The 21,662-nt window shown below is 34.7% G+C and overlaps 1 protein-coding gene across 2 annotated transcripts in view; it reads right to left on the bottom strand.

Annotated features, from left to right (window-relative positions):
* The window catches only part of LOC123529661 (uncharacterized), a 51,986-nt gene that overhangs the window by 20,811 nt on the left and 9,513 nt on the right, over positions 1-21,662 (bottom strand). For both annotated transcript variants that reach the window (XM_053522110.1, XM_045310085.2), the window contains one exon: positions 11,543-11,673. In XM_053522110.1, coding sequence (XP_053378085.1) covers positions 11,543-11,673 — 131 coding nt within the window. The remainder of the gene's footprint in view (positions 1-11,542; positions 11,674-21,662) is intronic.

The raw sequence follows: 21,662 nt of genomic DNA on the forward strand, positions 1-21,662 counted from the left end.
ATAAGGGAGCTAACTCTTCAACGACTAGGGAAGCCCATCAAGGTTAAAACAACTAAAACCAAAGCATTATGTACGTCGTCTTAAGACCTGCACCAAACATCACACTCCAGAATATAGTAAAAAAAAAAGTACACAACTGAAAGCACAAATTGAAATACGCATATTCTTTTGCTGCAAATCATCCATGACCTGAGCCCCAACGCAAATTGTTACAATAATAATATGTTAAAATAGGCTTGAAAATTACGAAACCACCCGTTAACTACTATACGGAGTTCCGTTATTATATCATCAATTCACTTAATTGAAGTATTTGATAGTCCTATTAGAAATAAATTTATCATGTTATTAATTATTCGACAAAAGTATCTATTAAGCGATCGGGTATCAAAATTCTACCGCATTTCTTCATTTGTGTAATTAGCGAGTACGTTTTGCACGTGACTGAATGCAATTAACCTTTGTATCAGTCAAACTGACAAACAAACTAGCCATATTTTTCACGGATTGGGGACTTGGAAGTGTTCACGATGTTAAAACAGATTTTGAAACCATACATGTATGTTCTTAATAAATACAGTTACATTACCAGTTAAAATAACTTTCCTTTTCATCTGACTGAAATTCATTAAGAGACCACTTCTTAGCAGTCCCTTGGGTGGTCTCTTAATACAACGTCGACTGTATACGGAATTCCATAATACCATATATTAACTCAATTAAATTATTTTAATAGTGTCATTAAAATAAATCTATCCTGTTCTGTTCCGTTCCGTTAAATACCATTACCTATATGGGTATTGGTATTTTGCGGAACGGAACGGAACCAACTTAAAAGATATCACATTCAACTGTAACTTCAGTATAATGACTTGCTTTTATTTTGTAAAACTGCTGACAAAAGTTTGCAACACTTTTGACATTTTTTTTTCATTAAAACGCTTTACAAATGAATGCATATTTCTGTACTATAAACCACCCATGGTGTACGTACAGCAACAGTATTTCGTGTCAAAGAATACGTTTTTGATTTAATACAAGAAATTAAGTTGAATAAACTACATAGATATGCTTCCATAGTTATTATACAGATCTAATTCGGTTCCTGCGACGTTTCTGCGGGTACTTGTTTTAGTTATGTGTTAAGGATTTAAGAATATTCGACTCGTATATTATTTAATCAAGTAAAATGGACACTATCGTTTTTTCAACTTACTTGATGAACATATTTCATTACATATTTAAATAAAAAATCACCGAAAATATGAAAAATGGAAACCTGTAAGGCCTGAAAAAGTTACTTGTTTCCGCTAACGGCTCTGAAAAAAAAATAGGGCAGGTAGGTAGACAAACTTTTTTTTGTGAGAACTACTTGAAGTTTCTTGTTATATCTTAAACTTTATTCAGAATGTAAAATTTATTTAAGTGTTCCTATATTGTAAAAGATAATTAAAAAAGGGCATCTTTGTACTAGTTTCAGGGGTGTTAACGGAAAACTTTGAAAATCTTCTTGTCCAAAACCACAAGGCATAGAGCCTTAATACTTGGCCTGCGGTATCATCTAATGGTCCTCTACACAGATTGTTCAAAATATGCCCCTGGGATGAAAAGAGGCCCCATCCCGGGGGTCCCACGTTTTACATAGACTTATATAGAAAAAAACTTAAATATTTTCTTGTCAGAAACCAAAAGACCTAGGCCTTTGATATTTAGTATGTAGCATTCTTTTGGTTTCCTACCAAAATTATTCAAATTAAACCCCTAAAGGGGGGGGGGGGGTGAGAGAGGTCCCGCTTTGCGGGTCTCAAGTTTTACATAGGAAAAAACTTTTTAAAATCTTCTTGACTGAAAATTCAAGGCCTATGCTTTTGATATTTAGTATGTAGCATTGCCTAGTGGCTCTCTAACAAGATTGTTCAAGCTATGCCCCTGGGGGATGGGGGGGAAAGATGCCCCGTCCAGAGGGTCAGTAATCTTCAAGTAATGATTACATCTCGCACATTATGATTTAACTTCTGGTGATGTTTATAACATATTCAGATGAGTCATTTCTACATTAGATGCAGCTGAGCTTTATTCCTGAATTGGTTCCGTTCCGTTCCGCAAAGTACCATTAGCTATATAGGTAATGGTATTTTGCGGAACGGAACGGAACAAGAAATATTTTACTTGATGTGATTTCAGCTTGCACCACAGACAACCAACTGACTAGTTTCATGCACTGTTTCTGCAGCAAATGCGTTTTGCAAGCATCAGCACACATTCTCAGTTTCTAAATTTGTAGATAGTACATAGAATCTGAGTAATAAGTATACAACTACAATCTGTAAGTGAAAAGAATAATGATCTTGCTGTAATCTTCAAGTAATGATTATATCTGACACAGTATGATTTAACTTCTGTTAATGTTTATAACAAATTAAGATTAGTCAGTTCTACATTAGATGCAGCTGAGCTTTATTTCTGACTTTGTTCCGTTCCGTTCCGCAAAGTACCATTAGCTATATAGGTAATGGTATTTTGCGGAACGGAACGGAACAAGAAATATTTTGCTTGATGTGATTTCAGCTTGTACCACAGACGACCAACTGACTAGTTTCAAGCACTGCTTCTGCAACAAATACGTTTTGCAAGCATTGGCACCCATTCTCAGTTTCTAATTTTGTAGATAGTAAATAGAATCAGAGTAACAAGTATACACCTACAATCTGTAAGTGAAAAGAAGAATGGTCTTGCTGTAATCGTCAAGTAAGGATTGCATCTGACACATTATGATTTAACTTCTGTTGATGTTTATAACATATTCAGACTAGTCAGTTCTACATTAGATGCAGCTGAGCTTTATTCCTGACTTGGTTCCGTTCCGTTCCGCAAAGTACCATTAGCTATATAGGTAATGGTATTTTGAGGAACGGAACGGAACAAGAAATATTTTGCTTGATGTGATTTCAGCTTGTACCATTGACGACCAACTGACTAGTTTCAAGCACTGCTTCTGCAACAAATACGTTTTGCAAGCATTGGCACCCATTCTCAGTTTCTAATTTTGTAGATAGTACATAGAATCCGAGTAACAAGTATACATCTACAATCTGTAAGTGAAAAGAAGAATTTTCTTTCTGTAATCTTCAAGTAATGATTACATCTGACACATTACGATTGAACTTCTGGTGATGTTTATAACATATTCAGATTAGTCATTTTTACATTAGATGCAGCTGAGCTTTATTCCTAACTTGGTTCAGTTCCGTTCCGCAAAGTACCATTAGCTATATAGGTAATGGTATTTTGCGGAACGGAACGGAACATGAAATATTTTACTTGATGTGATTTCAGCTTGTACCGCAGACAACCAACTGACTAGTTTCAAGCACTGCTTCTGCAACAAATATGTTTTGCGAGCATTGGCACCAGTTCTCAGTTTGTAATTTTGTAGATAGTACATAGAATCCGAGTAACAAGTATGCACCTACAATCTGTAAGTGAAAAGAAGAATTTTCTTTCTGTAATCTTCAAGTAATGATTACATCTGACACATTGCGATTGAACTTCTGGTGATGTTTATAACATATTCGGATTAGTCATTTCTACATTAGATGCAGCTGAGCTTTATTCCTGAATTGGTTCCGTTCCGTTCCGCAAAGTACCATTAGCTATATAGGTAATGGTATTTTTCGGTACGGAACGGAACAAGAAATATTTTACTTGATGTGATTTCAGCTTGTACCACAGACAACCAACTGACTAGTTTCGTGCACTGCTTCTGCAGCTCATACGTTTTGCATGCATTGACACGCATTCCCAGTTTCAAATTTTGTAGAGTTACAATTATATTGATACAGCTACAATTAAACTGTAAGTGAAAAGAAGAACAGTCTTCATTTGTCACTAACATGCGACTAACTAGGACAATGAATCGAATGCGATAGGTTATTTTTATCAGAGATGGTGGTCTGATTAGTTTGAAAGCATTGTTTTTTACATTTTGATTATACCCCGTGGGGTGCCTCTTAACTTGTTCCGTTCCGTTTCGTTCCGTTCCGCAAAGTACCATTAGCCGCAAAAACCAATACAATTTGTGTTGTTCGACATTTGTTTACTATAACAGACAGCTGTATGTTTGCGAAACAGAACAAATACATATTTTTGTTGTTGCCTTACATATATATATTAATTAACGAGGGGCCTCCGTGGCCGAGTGGTTAAGGTCGCTGACTTCAAATCACTTGCCCCACATCGATGTGGGTTCGAGCCTCACTCGGGGCGTTGAATTCTTCATGTGAGGAAGCCATCCAGCTGGCTTACGGAAGGTCGGTGGTTCTACCCAGGTGCCCGCTCGTGATAAAATAATGCACGGAGGGGCACCTGGGGTCTTCCTCCACCATTAAAAGCTGGAACGTCGCCATATGACCTATCATGTGTCGGTGCGACGTTAAATCCAACAAAAAAAAAATTAACGATAAAATAACACTTAATATAACACCTGCGATTAATGTCCCTGTTGTCATGTTTCGGCAGAGTAACTCGGAGTTACTCCTTTTTACTGGAGACCGCCATTTGGGTTGTTCCTAATCCCCATACCGTGCCCGTACCGTACATTCATATTGGACAACTTTCGGTTTTCAGATTATAACACACTAAATAGTTGTTGTTCTTCATTCTATATAAAATTGACCTATTTCCAATGACCGCAGCACACATCAGGACCCATTTTAAATGTCTGTAACTTACATTTTCTTGAAGAATATTGTCAGTGCTAACTAAAAATCAAAAGAAAAGTGGGGGTCATGTTTGATGCAAGAAAAATAATTTCAGTCAAACATACAAACTGCAAAATCAGCTAAAAAATGAGACCCCAAATTATACTGGTGGTGTATGATCTAAGTTTCCATGAAAAATTTTGTCATGTTGTTATTTCATTATGAAAATGCTACCTACATGTCAAACATAGATCTGTCATGTGATTTTAGCAAAAAAATTGCAAAGAAAATAAGGAAAATAGCTCTACAGAGCAAAAAAAACTGAGGACTATTTGTATCCGCCATTATGCGACTACCATTTTTTTTCTCGCAATTTTTCTATTTAGTGTCTGTATGCCTATAGGATATAATACACTAAATAGTTGTTGTTCTTTATTCTATAGAAAATTGACCTATTTCCAATGACCGCAGCACACATCAGGACCCATTTTAAATGTCTGTAACTTACATTTTCTTGAAGAATATTGTCAGTGCTAACTAAAAATCAAAAGAAAAGTGGGGGTCATGTTTGATGCAAGAAAAATAATTTCAGTCAAACACACAAACTGCAAAATTAGTTAAAAAATGAGACCCCAAATTATACTGGTGGTGTATGATCTAAGTTTCCATGAAAAATTTTGTCATGTTGTTATTTCATTATGAAAATGCTACCTACATGTCAAACATAGATCTGTCATGTGATTTTAGCAAAAAAATATTGCAAAGAAATAAGGAAAATGGATCTACAGAACAAAAAAAAACTGAGGACTATTTGTATCCGCCATTATGCGACTACCATTTTTTTTTCTCGCCATTTTTCTATTTAGTGTCTGTATGCCTATAGTTCACCGAGTGTGGCGGAAACACACGACGAAGAATATGTATTTTCAGACATATTTAAGGGACTGTTGTTGTGGTCTTAGCCGATTTCATCATGTTTATGATATGTATATAATTAAATGTCATTTTGAAAATTATATCTTAAGGTTCATTATGTTTGCTACTAATAGATGATCCAGTTTTTCGTCAAATTTAAACATGTAGTTCACAAAGGGAGTGGATATAACCACATGTTTTCTGATATTATTCTTTTCCGCCAAAGCTAGAATGAATGCATTAAATAAAAAAAATATTTACTTATGTTTAGAGTAAAAATATAGCTAAGATGTTTTAAGTATTTGACCGTATACATTTAAGAAATGAAATGATTTTTTCGGTGTTCATGCGAAACGAACGACAGAATAGGATCGGCAAATTAAATGCGAAATGAACGACAGAATAGGATCGGCAAATTAAACATGAATCGCGCGCTGTTCATGTTTAATTTGCCGATCCTATTCTGTCGTTCATTTCGCATGAACACCGCAAAAATAGTTTCATTTCTTATATTTTCATTATATTTCCTTTCCATTTGTAAACAAGATAATATTATAAATTGCACATATTTTGTGGCATTTAACATTAAAATCAGCTTCCCGGCCATTCTGTTCACCACACAGAACAACTGCGACGTCATCTAAGGAACGTTCTCCCTGACTATATTCGGATGTCGTCAAAACAGCGGTCGGTTATCACCAAGCAGCGATGACGTAAATTTCGCGCCTTTCCTTTTGCTTTTCATACGAAATGATATACAAGTGTGACAATAAAAATCGGAAAGAAATCGGAAAGTGGTTAATAAAACTAGAATACGCTTAACATGAAAATTTATGTTGTTGTATACTTTTTTGTGATTAACTTAATTAATTAAATGTCATTATCAATCTTCACAGTTGTCATATTGCCTGTCTTAAAGGTGTATCTGCACGGCCACTATATAGATATGTTCACCGTCTGTACATGAACGTTCTCCAGATAATAGTAGGCCAAGTAGATGGGCAATAACTCGTGCTTGCTACTACACTCGGTTTTTTTTTTTATTCAGTTGATGCGGCGCACACGTTACAAATTTAATATAAAGAGTTAGAATTCCTTTTTTTTTATGTGGTATAATAGCAACCAACTGGTCATTACTTTGTTTACAATGTTCGAAACGTTGCGTTTTGACATGTTGCGAAGACGCTTACAGTCACAAACATAAAGCGTCTTCTAAGCTAAACTCTCAGTGCACGTGCCAGAAGGATCTAATTTATATTTGATAATATAGTTTCATTTGGTCTAAACTTAAGCAAAGAGAAAAATCTACCGATATGATGTAAAATAATTCAAGGGGCTACATATTTCCCCTCTGTGAAAAAATGTCTCCAGACATTTCAAAATACTACAACAGGTAGATCTGAAATAGGTTAAACTCTATGTACATCAATCAAGACTGGACTTTCTGTATTGTACCACTTGAACTGCGAAAATGAGATCTGCAATTAATTTGCTATGTTAACTTACCGCAGAGGGATCGATTAGATCGATTCCTATGGAAGGCTGGTGCAACATGCTATTTGCCGAATGCTAAATGACAAATTATTAGTGCAAAATGCTATTTGCCAAATGCCTAATATCAGGTATTGAATTTCAAACGGTAATCGTACTTGTCAAACAATAAATGCTAATTGTTTATTGAGAAACTCAGAAATGTCAGTGCTTATTAAAAAAATGAACTGAATATATTAGTGTATGAATGTGAACCCTTTAAATATTCATTGACCTTTATAACATATCTTTGAATATATTGAAACTTTGTTCTAAACATCTTCAGAGTGAACAGTTTCTGTCCTATGTTCCCACGTCCCAAGGCCGGTAGAACATGTTATTGTTTCAAATCAAACTGACAGACTATTATAAGTCTTTAAATCATTAAAAAATAAATTCATTAGGTTAAGAGATCATATGTCAAAGATTGTGATGATTAGCATTTAGCTTTTAGCCATTAACATTACCTATTTGACCTTTAGCATTAGGCATTCAGTATTAAGTAAATGGCATAAAGCATTTGGTATCAAACATTAAGGACCTGCCATTAAGCAATAAGTAACTGCCATTTTGCTTAAGTTATAGGCATTTAGCATTAATTATTCGGCATTTGGCATTTGACAATAAGCCTTGGGCACCGGCCTTCCACAGATTCCCTATAGATATGGCTTGCTCTGCATATAGAAACACATTGTGTATGACTATTTAATGAATTATCCTCGTCAATGATTTCTCGAAACATATAATTTATTAGCCTCTGATCAGTTATCCGTAAGCTATACCCTCTGCGTACATGTAAATTAAAATACTGCAATTAAGTTAAGACAGAGCCCTTTGCAATATTTTGCGTAACCGATAAAACCATAACCCGCCTTTAGTAAGTATAGGTTGATAAATGGGAGAGCGGTGCCTTTGAGTGATAATGGCCCTGGAAAGGTGTAATAGCCCGAGGGCTTTAGCCCGAGAGCTATTATCTTCTTCCAGGGCCATTATCACTCAAAGGCACCGCGCTCCCATGTATTTACCTGTTTATTACATGTTTACCTATAATATAGTAAGAAATGGGTTTTTTGTGTCATTTATATGGATAGGCCTACTTGCGTCTTCTGGCACAATAAATTTCAGCTTTTCAGTTTCTATATTATTTGTATATTTACTGTATAAAATCAAATACCTGGATAGTTTTACTTTCTTGCTTATTGCATAATTTAGGGAGAAAAATACGCTATTTCACGAAGAATACACGATGTTACGCTCCAGATGATAAAATTAAACGGAAATATTCCCTGTTTTACCTCCATGAAACGGGATGACGTCATTTTTGTTTACGGACGTTAATTTCCCGCGCTAACGCCAGGGCCATTATCGATAATGGCCCCGGGGCTTATTATGATAATGTGATAATTCACGACGCAATGCGATAATAGGAGAATTTTCATCACAAATTTGTTATCATTTATAGGTACTCATGTAATAATAGCCCGTAATTGTATTCATGAATACTTTTGACAGTTTAACTGAACTTGATGCTTTTAAGCATGTAGAAACAAATTATTGTTTGATTTATTAGTATGTAATATATTGTTCAAAACTAAAACAACATTTCTATACAGAATTCTAAAATGAAGGCCTGTAAAACCAAAGAGGATGTAGTCCCTGAAATAATTTTTTATCCGTTTTGAAAACGTTTCAGCACTTTAAAAGAGTGTTATCTAATCCAGTCGGCCAATCCATATCTAGCCATCATTAAACCAATATTTTTTTTTAATTATAGGTCTGGATAGATATCGTAAAATGATGTTGGACCGGTATAGTTTTGCTCACTGGTTTTAAGTTGGACCGATATCATGTCTCGGTCCCGGTCTGATATTTGAAAAATATCTGAACATTTTGCCATTTGATATGTCGAATATACTTTGTACATTTAGATGTATTAAACATAAAATACCAATTGAGAAAGGCAGATTTATGAATGTTGAACGAAACCTTAAACATTGTCATTTATGTATCTGTGGACTTTTGGGCGGTAAGTTTCACTATCTTTTTATCGGTTCTCATTATACTGTTGATAGGAATAAGTATTTAAGCCAGTATTCTTTCAGAAATCGAAATGCCATATAATTTTCATAACTGATTAACAGTGAAGATAAAAAATACTTTGTTAAAGTTAGCAATAGTTTACAAGAAAATAATGTTACTTTGTACTTCTGCCTGGATTCTGTTTCTCTGGTTCTCGTGTGCCTCTCTGGATGGTTGTACGAAGGAATTTAATTTGAATCATAGGGGACACTTGGGTATCGGTGGGGACAGGACCCTCACAGATGCTCATTGTTTTAATTGCAGAATACTTGCAATATCATTTTGTACTTTGTTGTCTTAGGATTTATCGTCTTATTTGTATTTGTAAATGTCTTATGCCCGCCCTTCAAGGGCCATTACTTGGAATAAAAACTTGAAACTTGATATCGATCACCTTAAATCCGTCACTGGTCTTACATTTTTCATGATGTCATAGTAACAAATTGTCTTATACTCCGTCTTTTACGCAGTTCACTAATCACCGACATTGAAATCGGCGTGCAAGACAGCTTACATTTATTATTATATTTAAGTTTCATTTCTTACGACATGTGGCCAAATACTTGACCTTTGTTTAACATATATGAATGGATGACATTTTCAAACATATTTTACACACATTACACTAATCGTTAGGAAAAATAGTGTGGAACATATTTTATATCGTACAGACCTACCCGCCAATATTTCGACCACTTACCGCTGTCTATCCGAGATCAAGTGCGGAGAATGATCAATGGTAAAGTGTAATGCTGTTCAAAGTGAACCTTGGATTTAAAAATAACGCGAAATGTTCCTAGCACCGTCTTTTCATTACTAATTTAACATTTTGGTGGAATACATGTATCTAACGTTACTGACAAAATAAGTAATTAACACGAATCCAGTCAGTTTAGATAAGATACTGCACCGAAATGGGGAAAAAAGAAATACAAAAACAACTTGATCAGATAATTCCGAATTTATATAGATTCTTTACTCTTATTTTCTATATCCACTATAATGAAGTTTTTGTGTTGTTTTCTCAAAAAATATTAAATATGGCGTATGTCATTTTAATTCCGTGGTTTTCGATGTTTTTAAACTTATGTTTAATGTTTATATAAAAACTGACTGAACCAAACTGCCGGGAAAGCATGCGCTAATTTGATTATCACCATTCTAATTAAATGTCACTATACTTCAGTGCAGCGAGAACGAATACATGTCGTGTAGAATTTCTTATGTTTATTCAGTTATAAAAAGCAAGAGAAAAAACAAAACAAAACATCTATAAAATCGAACATATATTACTCATCAATTCATTTAAATATATATATATCATTAACGTATATATTTACAACTTTCCCTGTCTCGCGATGCTATGCTACTATAATCGTAAATGTATTAGCCAGAATCCGAAATATTCGTAAATATATTAGCCAATAAATCTATATATGTGTTCGACTGTTTCCGCCACACTCCGTGAAAACTGAAAGTTGCCGAATATGAATGTACGGTACGGGTACGGTATGGGGATTAGGAACTTGTTTCGTTCCGTCGGGGCGCCAGAACGACAGAACGCCAAGACGACGTTTTTTAGGGCGTTGTTTATAAGTGTCGTTCTTTCGTTCTGTCGCGTTGCGTTCTTCGTTATATCGTTTTTTTTTTTGTGGGGGGGGGGCGCCAGAACAACAGAACGCCAAGACGACGTTTTTTAGGGCGTTGTTTATAAGTGTCGTTCTTTCGTTCTGTCGCGTTGCATTCTTCGTTATATCTTTTTGGCAGGGGCGCCAGACCGAGGGAACGAAATAACACTAAAAGAGGAAAACGTCGTTCTGTCGTTCTGGTTGGGGCGCCAGAACGACAGAACGAGACAACGCCAAAAGAGGAAAACGTCGTTCTTTCATTATTGCGGGGGCGCCAGAACGACAGAACGACACTGGCAGAAATCAGCCACCATAACTCATAGATTTTACTATCTTTTTCTTTCATTTCGATGGATTTTTAGTCACACAGACAAAATTGAGGTTTTGTGGGGACTCTTAAGGTTTCGTGGTGGAGGAAGTTCAAGCTTGACCTGATTTGCATTGTTTCATGCGCCTTGGGTGAAACAATCAGGGATCAGAGATAATCAGGGTTGGACAAAGGATTCAAAGTACATGTATATGAAATAAGTCAACGACCTTAGCATTCGGCCAAGGATACCTTTTTTGTACTTTATATTATTATGGAATTCCAGAACAAAAACAAAAACAAAAACAAAACAGAATATACTTTCCACGTTTTGTTCTTTTTAGAAAAGACAGTAAATTATGTAATAGCTAATCAAATCTCACCTTGAAACCGTTTCTCCGAATTTTACGCCGGCTCGTGTCGTCAAACAACAACTTGAACCTTGATAACGAAAGCCATCTGCAACCTATCTTGTATTTGGTCAGTGGAAATTCTAATGTAAATCCATTGTTCTCTTAAAGAAATAATCAATTAAGTTTAATCATATATATGTATGTACGTGTAGTACCTTCAGTATTAGCATTGTATTAATTAATAAAGTCGTCAACGTTTCTACCTTTCTTAAGATTAAATATACGGCACATGAAACATTCAAATTAGGTTATGAAATAGTTTGAATTAAACGGATCTCTTTAATCAGGAACAAATAGCGCAAGGACCTACACATTTTATTTAAGAAAAAGAAGGTCAATATACAAATTAACTACTGTAAAATATTTCCTTAAAATCTACTCTGTAGAAAAAGTTCTGTATACGAAAATATCATCAAATTGTGCTTTTCCCATCCACTCCCATTACGAAGATTTGATTACTGTATGTATTTTTCAAATCAGTATAGCAAAAAATCAAATACACGACCCTATCTTTTCACTGGCATATATTTATGTTCTGAAAAATAAGACGTTTTTATATTTTATATTTTTATACTATATTCTAGATTGTAGTAAAACAACTGATCGGAACGTGCAGAGCTAAAAACAAAAAACAAAATAGTATACACTCTCCAGACGTAAGGAAAAAATATCTCCATTTAAAGTTATTATGTAAATTATCATTCTCTTTACACTAGAAATTAGTTGAATAGAAACAATATATGAGTTGATTTTGTAGATCTGTATTTTTCATGCTCATGCAAGAATAAATATTTTCATCTCTGGTGAAAAAGTATTGCAGAGAAAATGTAAAAATTTATCTATAGGGTGAATGGCGAAAAATTATGCAGCCAGAAGAAAACTAGAACTTTATCTATGGATCCATGCCATAAAAGGAATATCTACCATGAAAACATACGCGAATCGTACATAATTATAAATTGTTTTCTTATAATACACCTTACAGACAGTACGATTAAAAAAAAACACACCATAGACATCCAGATAAAAATCTTTGAAATATATGTAAATGCATATAATTCTCAAAACCAAACATATTTATAATAATTTAACAGAGCCGCATAAATATTAGTATCTAAATATTTTATCACCAAGGAAACTATATGATCAAAGGAAACGTCAACTCTGCTTAGACCCCTTGGCTTATCATACGCAAATAGTTACGAGAACGAGAACGATTTTGTGACACTGTATTAACATAGTAAAGCTTATGACAATTTTCAGACATACCAAATTCCGACATCTTACATGAGTCAATTTTGCCTGATTTTCTCCTTTTAAACTTTTACGTTTCGTGTGCTGAGCGCGAAACTGTGTAACTGTAATAAAGAACAACATACAATAGTTTCGCGCTCAGCCCTCGGTTTGCATTTTAGCGAGTATATGAGGAGTTTAACACACAAAATTTCTTCACTATGGCCTATTTTGTGAAATAAAGAAAGGGCCATAATTCTATGAAACTTTCAAGCATATCGTTTAAATGGTGTTTAAGGTGTTGGACACATAAGATTTTTCTATATATTCTATGTAGCAAAACTATCAAAGGGCCACAACTATGGTAAAAATAGTCACAGCAAAAGTTCCTTCCTTAATTGAGGAGTTGGACAAGTAGTAGGGTCAAAATATCACTTTGTTGGTATTTACTCCTATTTGTTGTTTTCCCCACTTTGGTCTCATTGTTTTAATCCGGAAGTCTCATTGTATTCGAGATAAAACGAGAGTTGGCACAATATTTCAAGAGGAAAGGCGGGTTTTGAATTCAATGCAGTATTTTATTATATTACATTGTTCTGTAAATAAACAGTTTATAGCTAAACAATCATATACATTTTAAAGGTAATTTGCTGACTTGCTGACATATTCTTTAAGTGTACAGTTTTTGATATTTTGGCAATTTGATTATGTTTTGTAATGTACATGAATCGTAATTTAAGATGGCGATTTTGTTGGAATTCTATTTTACTTCTTTCTGTAAGTTGTGATTACTATTAACTTACTCCTAAGATTTTATTAACATGCATGGCACTATAAATTCCTTATTACCATTAACAGCATCAGCACAGCACCAGAAGCGAGTGTGGAAGTTGTCCAGTCAGAGTTGTGGCATTGTGTTTATCCCAAAAGTCTGGTGGGCCATGTAAATTATATTGTATTGTATCATTTGATTATGTACATGCATAGTCATTATTTTAGTTCATTTTGAGATGCTTCTATCTTTTTTGAAGGAAGGGACCACTGTGCTTAAATATATTTCTTCATGATGATTTATGACTGAATTAAATAAATACACATGTAACTATTAATGCATCCAGTAAAGTAATTAAGTTTATAACAATTTTATAACAATGCAAACTGTATTGATTGTCTAATTTCAGAACCAGATATGATCAGGGTACAGATTGAGAGCATTTGGAAGTGTTTTGTTATAACAGATTATAGAACAATAAAGAAAAGAAAAACAGACCACATATTTCTTCTACTTATAATTGGTAATAAGTACTAAATAAGACCGAGTATAACATTTAATTATTAAATCAGTTCGGAGAGGAATTTGTGCTGAACTCTGTGATTTATTTATTTATTTATTTTGTTGGGTTTAACGTCGCACCGACACAATTTTAGGTCATATGGCGACTTTCCAGCTTTAATGGTGGAGGAAGACCCCAGGTGCCCCTCCGTGCACTATATCAGGACACTCGTTAACAGTATATGAACCAGAATCTTTATATAATAAGTACAGCGTCAGATGTACTCAAGAATTCACATATATGGAAATGTTGTGTTTTAGACTAGAGATTCGCTGTGCTTCTTACATCATCTAAATGTTTAAAGTGAGATATAACTTTAAGAATAATTTGTGTGTCTAGTAAATCTTCATTCTACCAGAACACACACATACACACACACACGCGCGCACACACACACACATATATATATATAGTAGAGAGAATTTATACGAACTAAATCACCACCACAATATACCAGACCAATTACGGCAAAGCGCCTAGCAGTACAAACGAACACGCACATGCCACAGCAAGTCCACTAACCCAATAAGATTAGTTTCGATGCTGCTTTATATACGAGCCCGAATTGTACTACACATTCGTACTGGTTCAAAATTTGCATATATATACTCAAATCTCTGTTTTCATGTCTCACAAATCAGTAGTGACATTTTAGTCTTTTTAACTGAATGGGACCAGAGAAGCTATATTTTCTCTCTCTGAAAGTTAACTGGATCTCGAGGATACGTTGAATATATATATAGATAATTTGCATTAAGGGATATAACTATATTCAGAACAGTTGACTTTCCCATACGTGAGATCCGCTAGGATACAAGTTCGCATTATAAATTATTATATAGTAGAGAGAATTTATACGAACTAAATCACCACCACAATATACCAGACCAATTACGGCAAAGCGCCTAGCAGTACAAACGAACTCGCACATGCCACAGCAAGTCCACTAACCCAATAAGATTAGTTTCGATGCTGCTTTATATACGAGCCCGAATTGTACTACACATTCGTACTGGTTCAACATTTGCATATATATACTCAAATCTCTGTTTTCATGTCTCACAAATCAGTAGTGACATTTTAGTCTTTTTAACTGAATGGGACCAGAGAAGCTATATTTTCTCTCTCTGAAAGTTAACTGGATCTCGAGGATACGTTGAATATATATATAGATAATTTGCATTAAGGGATATAACTATATTCAGAACAGTTGACTTTCCCATACGTGAGATCCGCTAGGATACAAGTTCGCATTATAAATTATTATATAGTAGAGAGAATTTATACGAACTAAATCACCACCACAATATACCAGACCAATTACGGTAAAGCGCCTAGCAGTACAAACGAACAGGCACATGCCACAGCAAGTCCACTAACCCAATAAGATTAGTTTCGATGCTGCTTTATATACGAGCCCGAATTGTACTACACATTCGTACTGGTTCAACATTTGCATATATATACTCAAATCTCTGTTTTCATGTCTCACAAATCAGTAGTGACATTTTAGTCTTTTTAACTGAATGGGACCAGAGAAGCTATATTTTCTCTCTCTGAAAGTTAACTGGATCTCGAGGATACGTTGAATATATATATAGATAATTTGCATTAAGGGATATAACTATATTCAGAACAGTTGACTTTCCCATACGTGAGATCCGCTAGGATACAAGTTCGCATTATAAATTATTATATAGTAGAGAGAATTTATACGAACTAAATCACCACCACAATATACCAGACCAATTACGGCAAAGCGCCTAGCAGTACAAACGAACTCGCACATGCCACAGCAAGTCCACTAACCCAATAAGATTAGTTTCGATGCTGCTTTATATACGAGCCCGAATTGTACTACACATTCGTACTGGTTCAACATTTGCATATATATACTCAAATCTCTGTTTTCATGTCTCACAAATCAGTAGTGACATTTTAGTCTTTTTAACTGAATGGGACCAGAGATATATATATATATATATATATATATATGATCAGACAATCACTCCACAAAGTAAACGAAGAGTGGTTCATAAAATTTGAACTTACTTGTGAAAGTTATCACAAACTTTTAGAAAAATTTCAATCGGCACAAAGTCAAGTACAGAGGACATGTCGACCCACCCGCTTAGCTCAGTAGGTAAGAGCGTCGGTCTACGGATCGCGTGGTCGCGAGTTCGATCCTCGATTCATGTTCTCTGTAACTATTTGATAAACGACATTGTATCTGAAATCATTAGTCCTCCACCTCTGATTCATGTGGGGAAATTGGCAGTTACTTGCGGAGAACAGGTTTGTACTGGTACAGAATCCAGGAACACTGGTTAGGTTAACTGCCCGCCGTTACATGACTGAAATACTGTTGAAAAACGGCGTTAAACCCAAAACAAACAATCAGAGGACATGTCAACAACGATACGTTTGGGATACAGAAAAAATCCGGTGATTCAGACGAAACTAAGTAATATATAAAGATTATAGTAGTAAATGAAAACTTTTAGTGAATGCAAAAGTTTCAAGAAATAATTTAAACTTCAGGTTTACCACTGACCGAAGAGACAGTAATTACAGACTGGTCTACACTTAAAATTATTTTGATTTGACTTTACACAGTGAATCACTGATTTCATCAGTCCGATGGAATTGTGTTCATTATATCATACAGGTGGTGAGTGAAATGTAAAATTAATGTTATTGTTTTTTTCAAAATTGGGAGTTGAAACCTTACAACTGTTTAGTATTTTAGTCATCAGTTGGGATTTTTGAGTGATTTGAATAAAGTACTGGTGCAAAACAAAGAAAATTCAATCGAGTTGGTGTGCTATTGTAAAATCTAAAAATAAAGACAATTCACAAGTCACATTAACTTGGTAAAAGGGATTTTAACAGTATTAAACTAATTGGTGAAGGATTCTGCATGATGAATCTTCTATCTATCTCTTTTCAAACCAAATTTTAATCTCTTAACTCTATTGAAATAGCACTCAAAGTAAATATTTCTTTTGAAATCCAGATACTTAGCAAATAAAAGATATATTCAACAAGCCAGTACTTTGATATTATTTATAATCAGTTGTATTTATTTTTAGCCTTGTCCTACTTTTGATTCAGTTTCTGGATCTCCAATTATTAGTTTAGGTACACATTTTGGGATTCCAGTAATTTTCCACATACCCATTACAAGTAGATTTTTCATTGGTCCAGTGGTGAACTAATTTTAGTATAAATTAAAATTGGTCTATTATTAGATATTTTCAGAAAATCTGTTTGTGTATTATAGGTTGAAAGTCAGTAATTCTAATCCTTCTTTGTTTCATATAAAAACGACAACTTCAGGTCGTCTTTACGTATCTTAATAGAACATTACTTTTTCCTACACCTATTTTTCATGAAAGTTCTATCATAAATTATCGAAACAATGAAAAGAAAATAGGGGGTTGAATAGTTCCTAGTGAAATGCCAGTTGTGGTCTGCTACCCTAAAAATGGTGCACATTTGCTCTTGTCCGCACAATAAACACATACTTCTGGTTTCGATCTGCAAAACTTACCATGCGGGTGTATGAACATGAAAACCGTCTCATTTCATGCAGAATGTATTCTAGCAGTGAATAAAATGTGAAGCACATTTTCGACCGAATTACTGACCTTATTCCTATAATACAGTGTTTGTGTTTTACATTAAAGTGTGGTACCTAGTATACAAAGTTCAAAGTTTATACTTTGTATTCATGTAGCCTTATTTGATTTAAACATTATTATCTAATAACAAATATTTAATATTGATTATATCCTGAACTTTTGAATTAGAGAAATACATAGACAATTTTGGTAAATTGTATTGATAAAAGCTGTTTTTCCCATATAGTGAATAAATTGAAAATTGAAGATATATAATATCTTGTGTAAAAAAGTACAAGGAAATATATGACTGCAGTTCTATTCAGTACAGAACTTTTAAGATATTTAGAAAGGTATTTGGTCTACTTAATATATTATTGTGGTTGGTTTAGAAGTAGTCTATTTATTACATCAGTAGCTTAGTATAGGAATAATTGTTTATGGTAGTTTATGGTAATTTTTTGATTGAGAGTCCTACATTCCAGAACATTGTTGAGTGACAATTAGAAATACTTAAGGTTACTGAAGATGGTTCACTGTCTATTATAAATACTTAAAGTAGTTCACTATATATTAGATATGTAAGGTAGTGGTTCATCATATATTAGAAATTTAAGCTGGTGGTTCACCATATATTAGAAATTTAAGGTGATTCACCATATATTAGAAATTTTTCGTTCTAAGAATATCGACATTCTTCGGGGACGAAGGTAAGGGTGATGTCACCTATAACACTTGGAAGTATGAAATTTTGTGCTTAAAAGAGGAGGAGACATACCCAGAGGAAACAATTTTATTAGCCATTCGGAGATCGGTAAGGGGTGAAGCGGCCGACATAGTAAGAAGATTAGGAACCAAAGCGTCTGCTGGAGAAATTATGACTAAATTCCACAGTAATTATGGACAGATTTATTCAGTGGAAACTGTTTTAAAGAAATTCTATGCTTGTGAACAGGGATAAATGGAATCATTTGCAAAATACTGTGCAAGAGTGAAAGAGCTGTTTACACAGGTCATTGAACTTAATGCGTTGAAACCGTCTCAGCAGAAAATATTGATGAGCGTCGTTTACCAAGGTATGAAACAGCCTTTGAAACAGATGACAAACCTTAAGTTTGAAATCGCAAAGGATTTTGATACTTTTACGACTGAAGTGCGGAAAATTGAAAGCGATCTCTCAACAACATCTACAAAAAAGAAGAAAGGAGCAACGACTAAATGTCTATGACAGGACGTGATGGAAGCACCAATTTCAATAAAAATGGTCCTGAATTAGTTGGATCATCCAATGAATTTAGCATAAAACTGAATAACATAGAATCTGTAGCTCTCCTAGATACTGGATCTTGCATTTCAACAGTGAGTGAACCATTTTATAAAAGACATCTAAACAAATTACCACTTCATCCAGTACAGAATATTGTTAACATTGAATGTGCCAATGGAGAAGGACTTCCTTTCTTAGGATATACTGAGACTAACTTTTCAACAGATGTTATTCCAGAACTTAAAGATCAACCATTCCAAAATTCCGGTTTTATTTAAATTATTAGGAACAACAAGTGTTTTAAAGGAACTCACTGCATATTGTCAAGAGAACTTTGGAACATTTTTTTTTTTTTTGCAGAAAGCTTCATTGAAAACTCCCTGGTACTTAGCTCTAAGATGTATTACTTTAAGGGAGAAAGAACTGAACCGGAAAAAGACAAACTTGCAACTACGGACACAGTACACATTGCGCCAAAATCCATACTTTGTGAACTACAACCAGTAACTGTAGACGAAACTGTTTATGACCGAATAGAACACGAGTCCAATTTCAAGAAAATCTTCAATGTTACCACAGAGTCATCACTTACACCAGAACAAGACCAGAAAGTTAGAGAACTCTTAAAAAAGCACATGGACATTTTCTCTAAGAACGAAACAGACATTGGCAGCTGCGACAAGGTGAAGCACAGAGTTGATCTCATTGATGAAACGCCTTTCAAACAGCGGCACAGGAGAATTCCGCCTGGTATGATAGATGAAGTAAGACAACATATTGAGTAACTCCTAGCAAGTGGTGTTATACGTAAATCTAAGTCACCTTGAGCCTCTAATGTTGTATTGGTAAGAAAGAATAATGGAAAACTTCGTCTCTGTGTAGACTACCGAATGCTTAACAACAAAATCATTAAAGACGCTTATTCACTTCCGAGAATAGAAGAAATTTTCGACGCACTGAAAGGAGCATCATGGTTAAGGACAATTGATATGAAGTCAGGATACCATCAGGTAGAGGTAAAGGATGATCACAAAGAGCAAACAGCTTTTCCTGCCAGACCAATTGGATTTTTCGAGTGGATAAAGATGCCCTTTGGATTAAGTAATTCCCCAGTCACATACCAACGATTAATGGAGAAATGTTTAGGTGACTACAATCTAAAAATTTGTATCATTTATCTGGATGATTTGATTAATTTCGCAAACAGTTTTGAACAACACCTTGAAAGATTATATTTGGTACTTCAACGATTAAAGAATGCAACCTAAAATTGTCAGCTGACAAATGCTTCTTCCTGAAAAGACGTGTGAAATTCTTAGGCCATGTTGTGAGTGAAGAAGGTATTGAGACCGACCATGCAAAATTGAAAAAGTGAGGAATTGGTCAACACCAAGTAATGCAGACCAATCAATATCGTTTCTTTCATTCACAGGATATTACAGACGCTATATCAAGCAATTTTCTTCCCTAACAAGACCACTAACAGACCTCGTACCTCCAACGACAACGGAAAAGAAACAGAAACAAGGAGAACAAAAACCTTGGCTTTGGGGAGAGGAACAACAGAGAGTTTTTGATGACATCAAGAATAAATTGACACACACTTCGATACTTGCATACCCAGACTTTACATTTGAATTACATACGGATGCAAGTTGTAAATGACTTGGGGCAATACTCTACCAAAACCAAGACGAAAAGAAAATGGTAATAGCCTATGCCATCAGGAGCCTGTCACGGTCAGAAAAAACTACTCCGCTTTTAAAGGCGTATGCTAGATAAAATTTTCACGAGGCAGAAATCGCACGACGCACCGATTACGACACCGTTTCCGGTAAAGTTGCACGGTTTCGGATAATCGGAGCGTTTAACGCTTGATCAAAATAAGTCAAAATGATAGGATGTACGTTTCGGGACGGCGTGACAACTTTTGACTATCACTGTCCCGTTACGTCCAAGTTTATTCTGAGTAGTTCTGTAAGGACATCCCCAATGAAAACGTACGCAAGATAAAATGATCACGAGGCAGAAATCGCACGGCTCATCGTTTCCGGTAAAGTTGTATGGTTTTGGATATTCGGACAATCGCTGCGTTTATTTTTGATGCTTGATCAAAACGAATCCAAATAACAGGATGTAAGTTACGGGAGCGTGATACCTTTTGACTGTCACTGTCCTGTCACGTCCAAGCTTTTTCTGCGTATTTATGTAAGAAAATCCCCAACAAAGTTTGTGGGAACGTTTTCTGGTACAAGTACATATGAATGTATTTGTAAAGATAACAGGTCTGATCATGAATTAATGTTGACATTAACGCATAAAATTGTCTCGCTGATAATTTTGAACGTATGTTTTGTGCTTTGTTACTGTCATTTTAGTGTCATCGGCGGAAACCGGTGTCGAGGTAGATATCTCCTCGCACTTTTTTCATATCATATTTCCAAAGATTTTAGTCTCTTATTTACAGTTGAGTTACATTTAACCCATTTGACGTTTCTTTATGAATATTTATTTTTAATTTATTGGAGTCTGACAAGAATTTTAAGACCATTTTGGATTTTAACGGATTTTATTTCTCGGCATGAACATCAAAAACCAGTATCATAAAGGGGCAATATTTCAAAATGATATTG

The sequence above is a fragment of the Mercenaria mercenaria genome, chromosome 13, assembly GCF_021730395.1.
Source record: "Mercenaria mercenaria strain notata chromosome 13, MADL_Memer_1, whole genome shotgun sequence".
Taxonomy (NCBI): domain Eukaryota; kingdom Metazoa; phylum Mollusca; class Bivalvia; order Venerida; family Veneridae; genus Mercenaria; species Mercenaria mercenaria.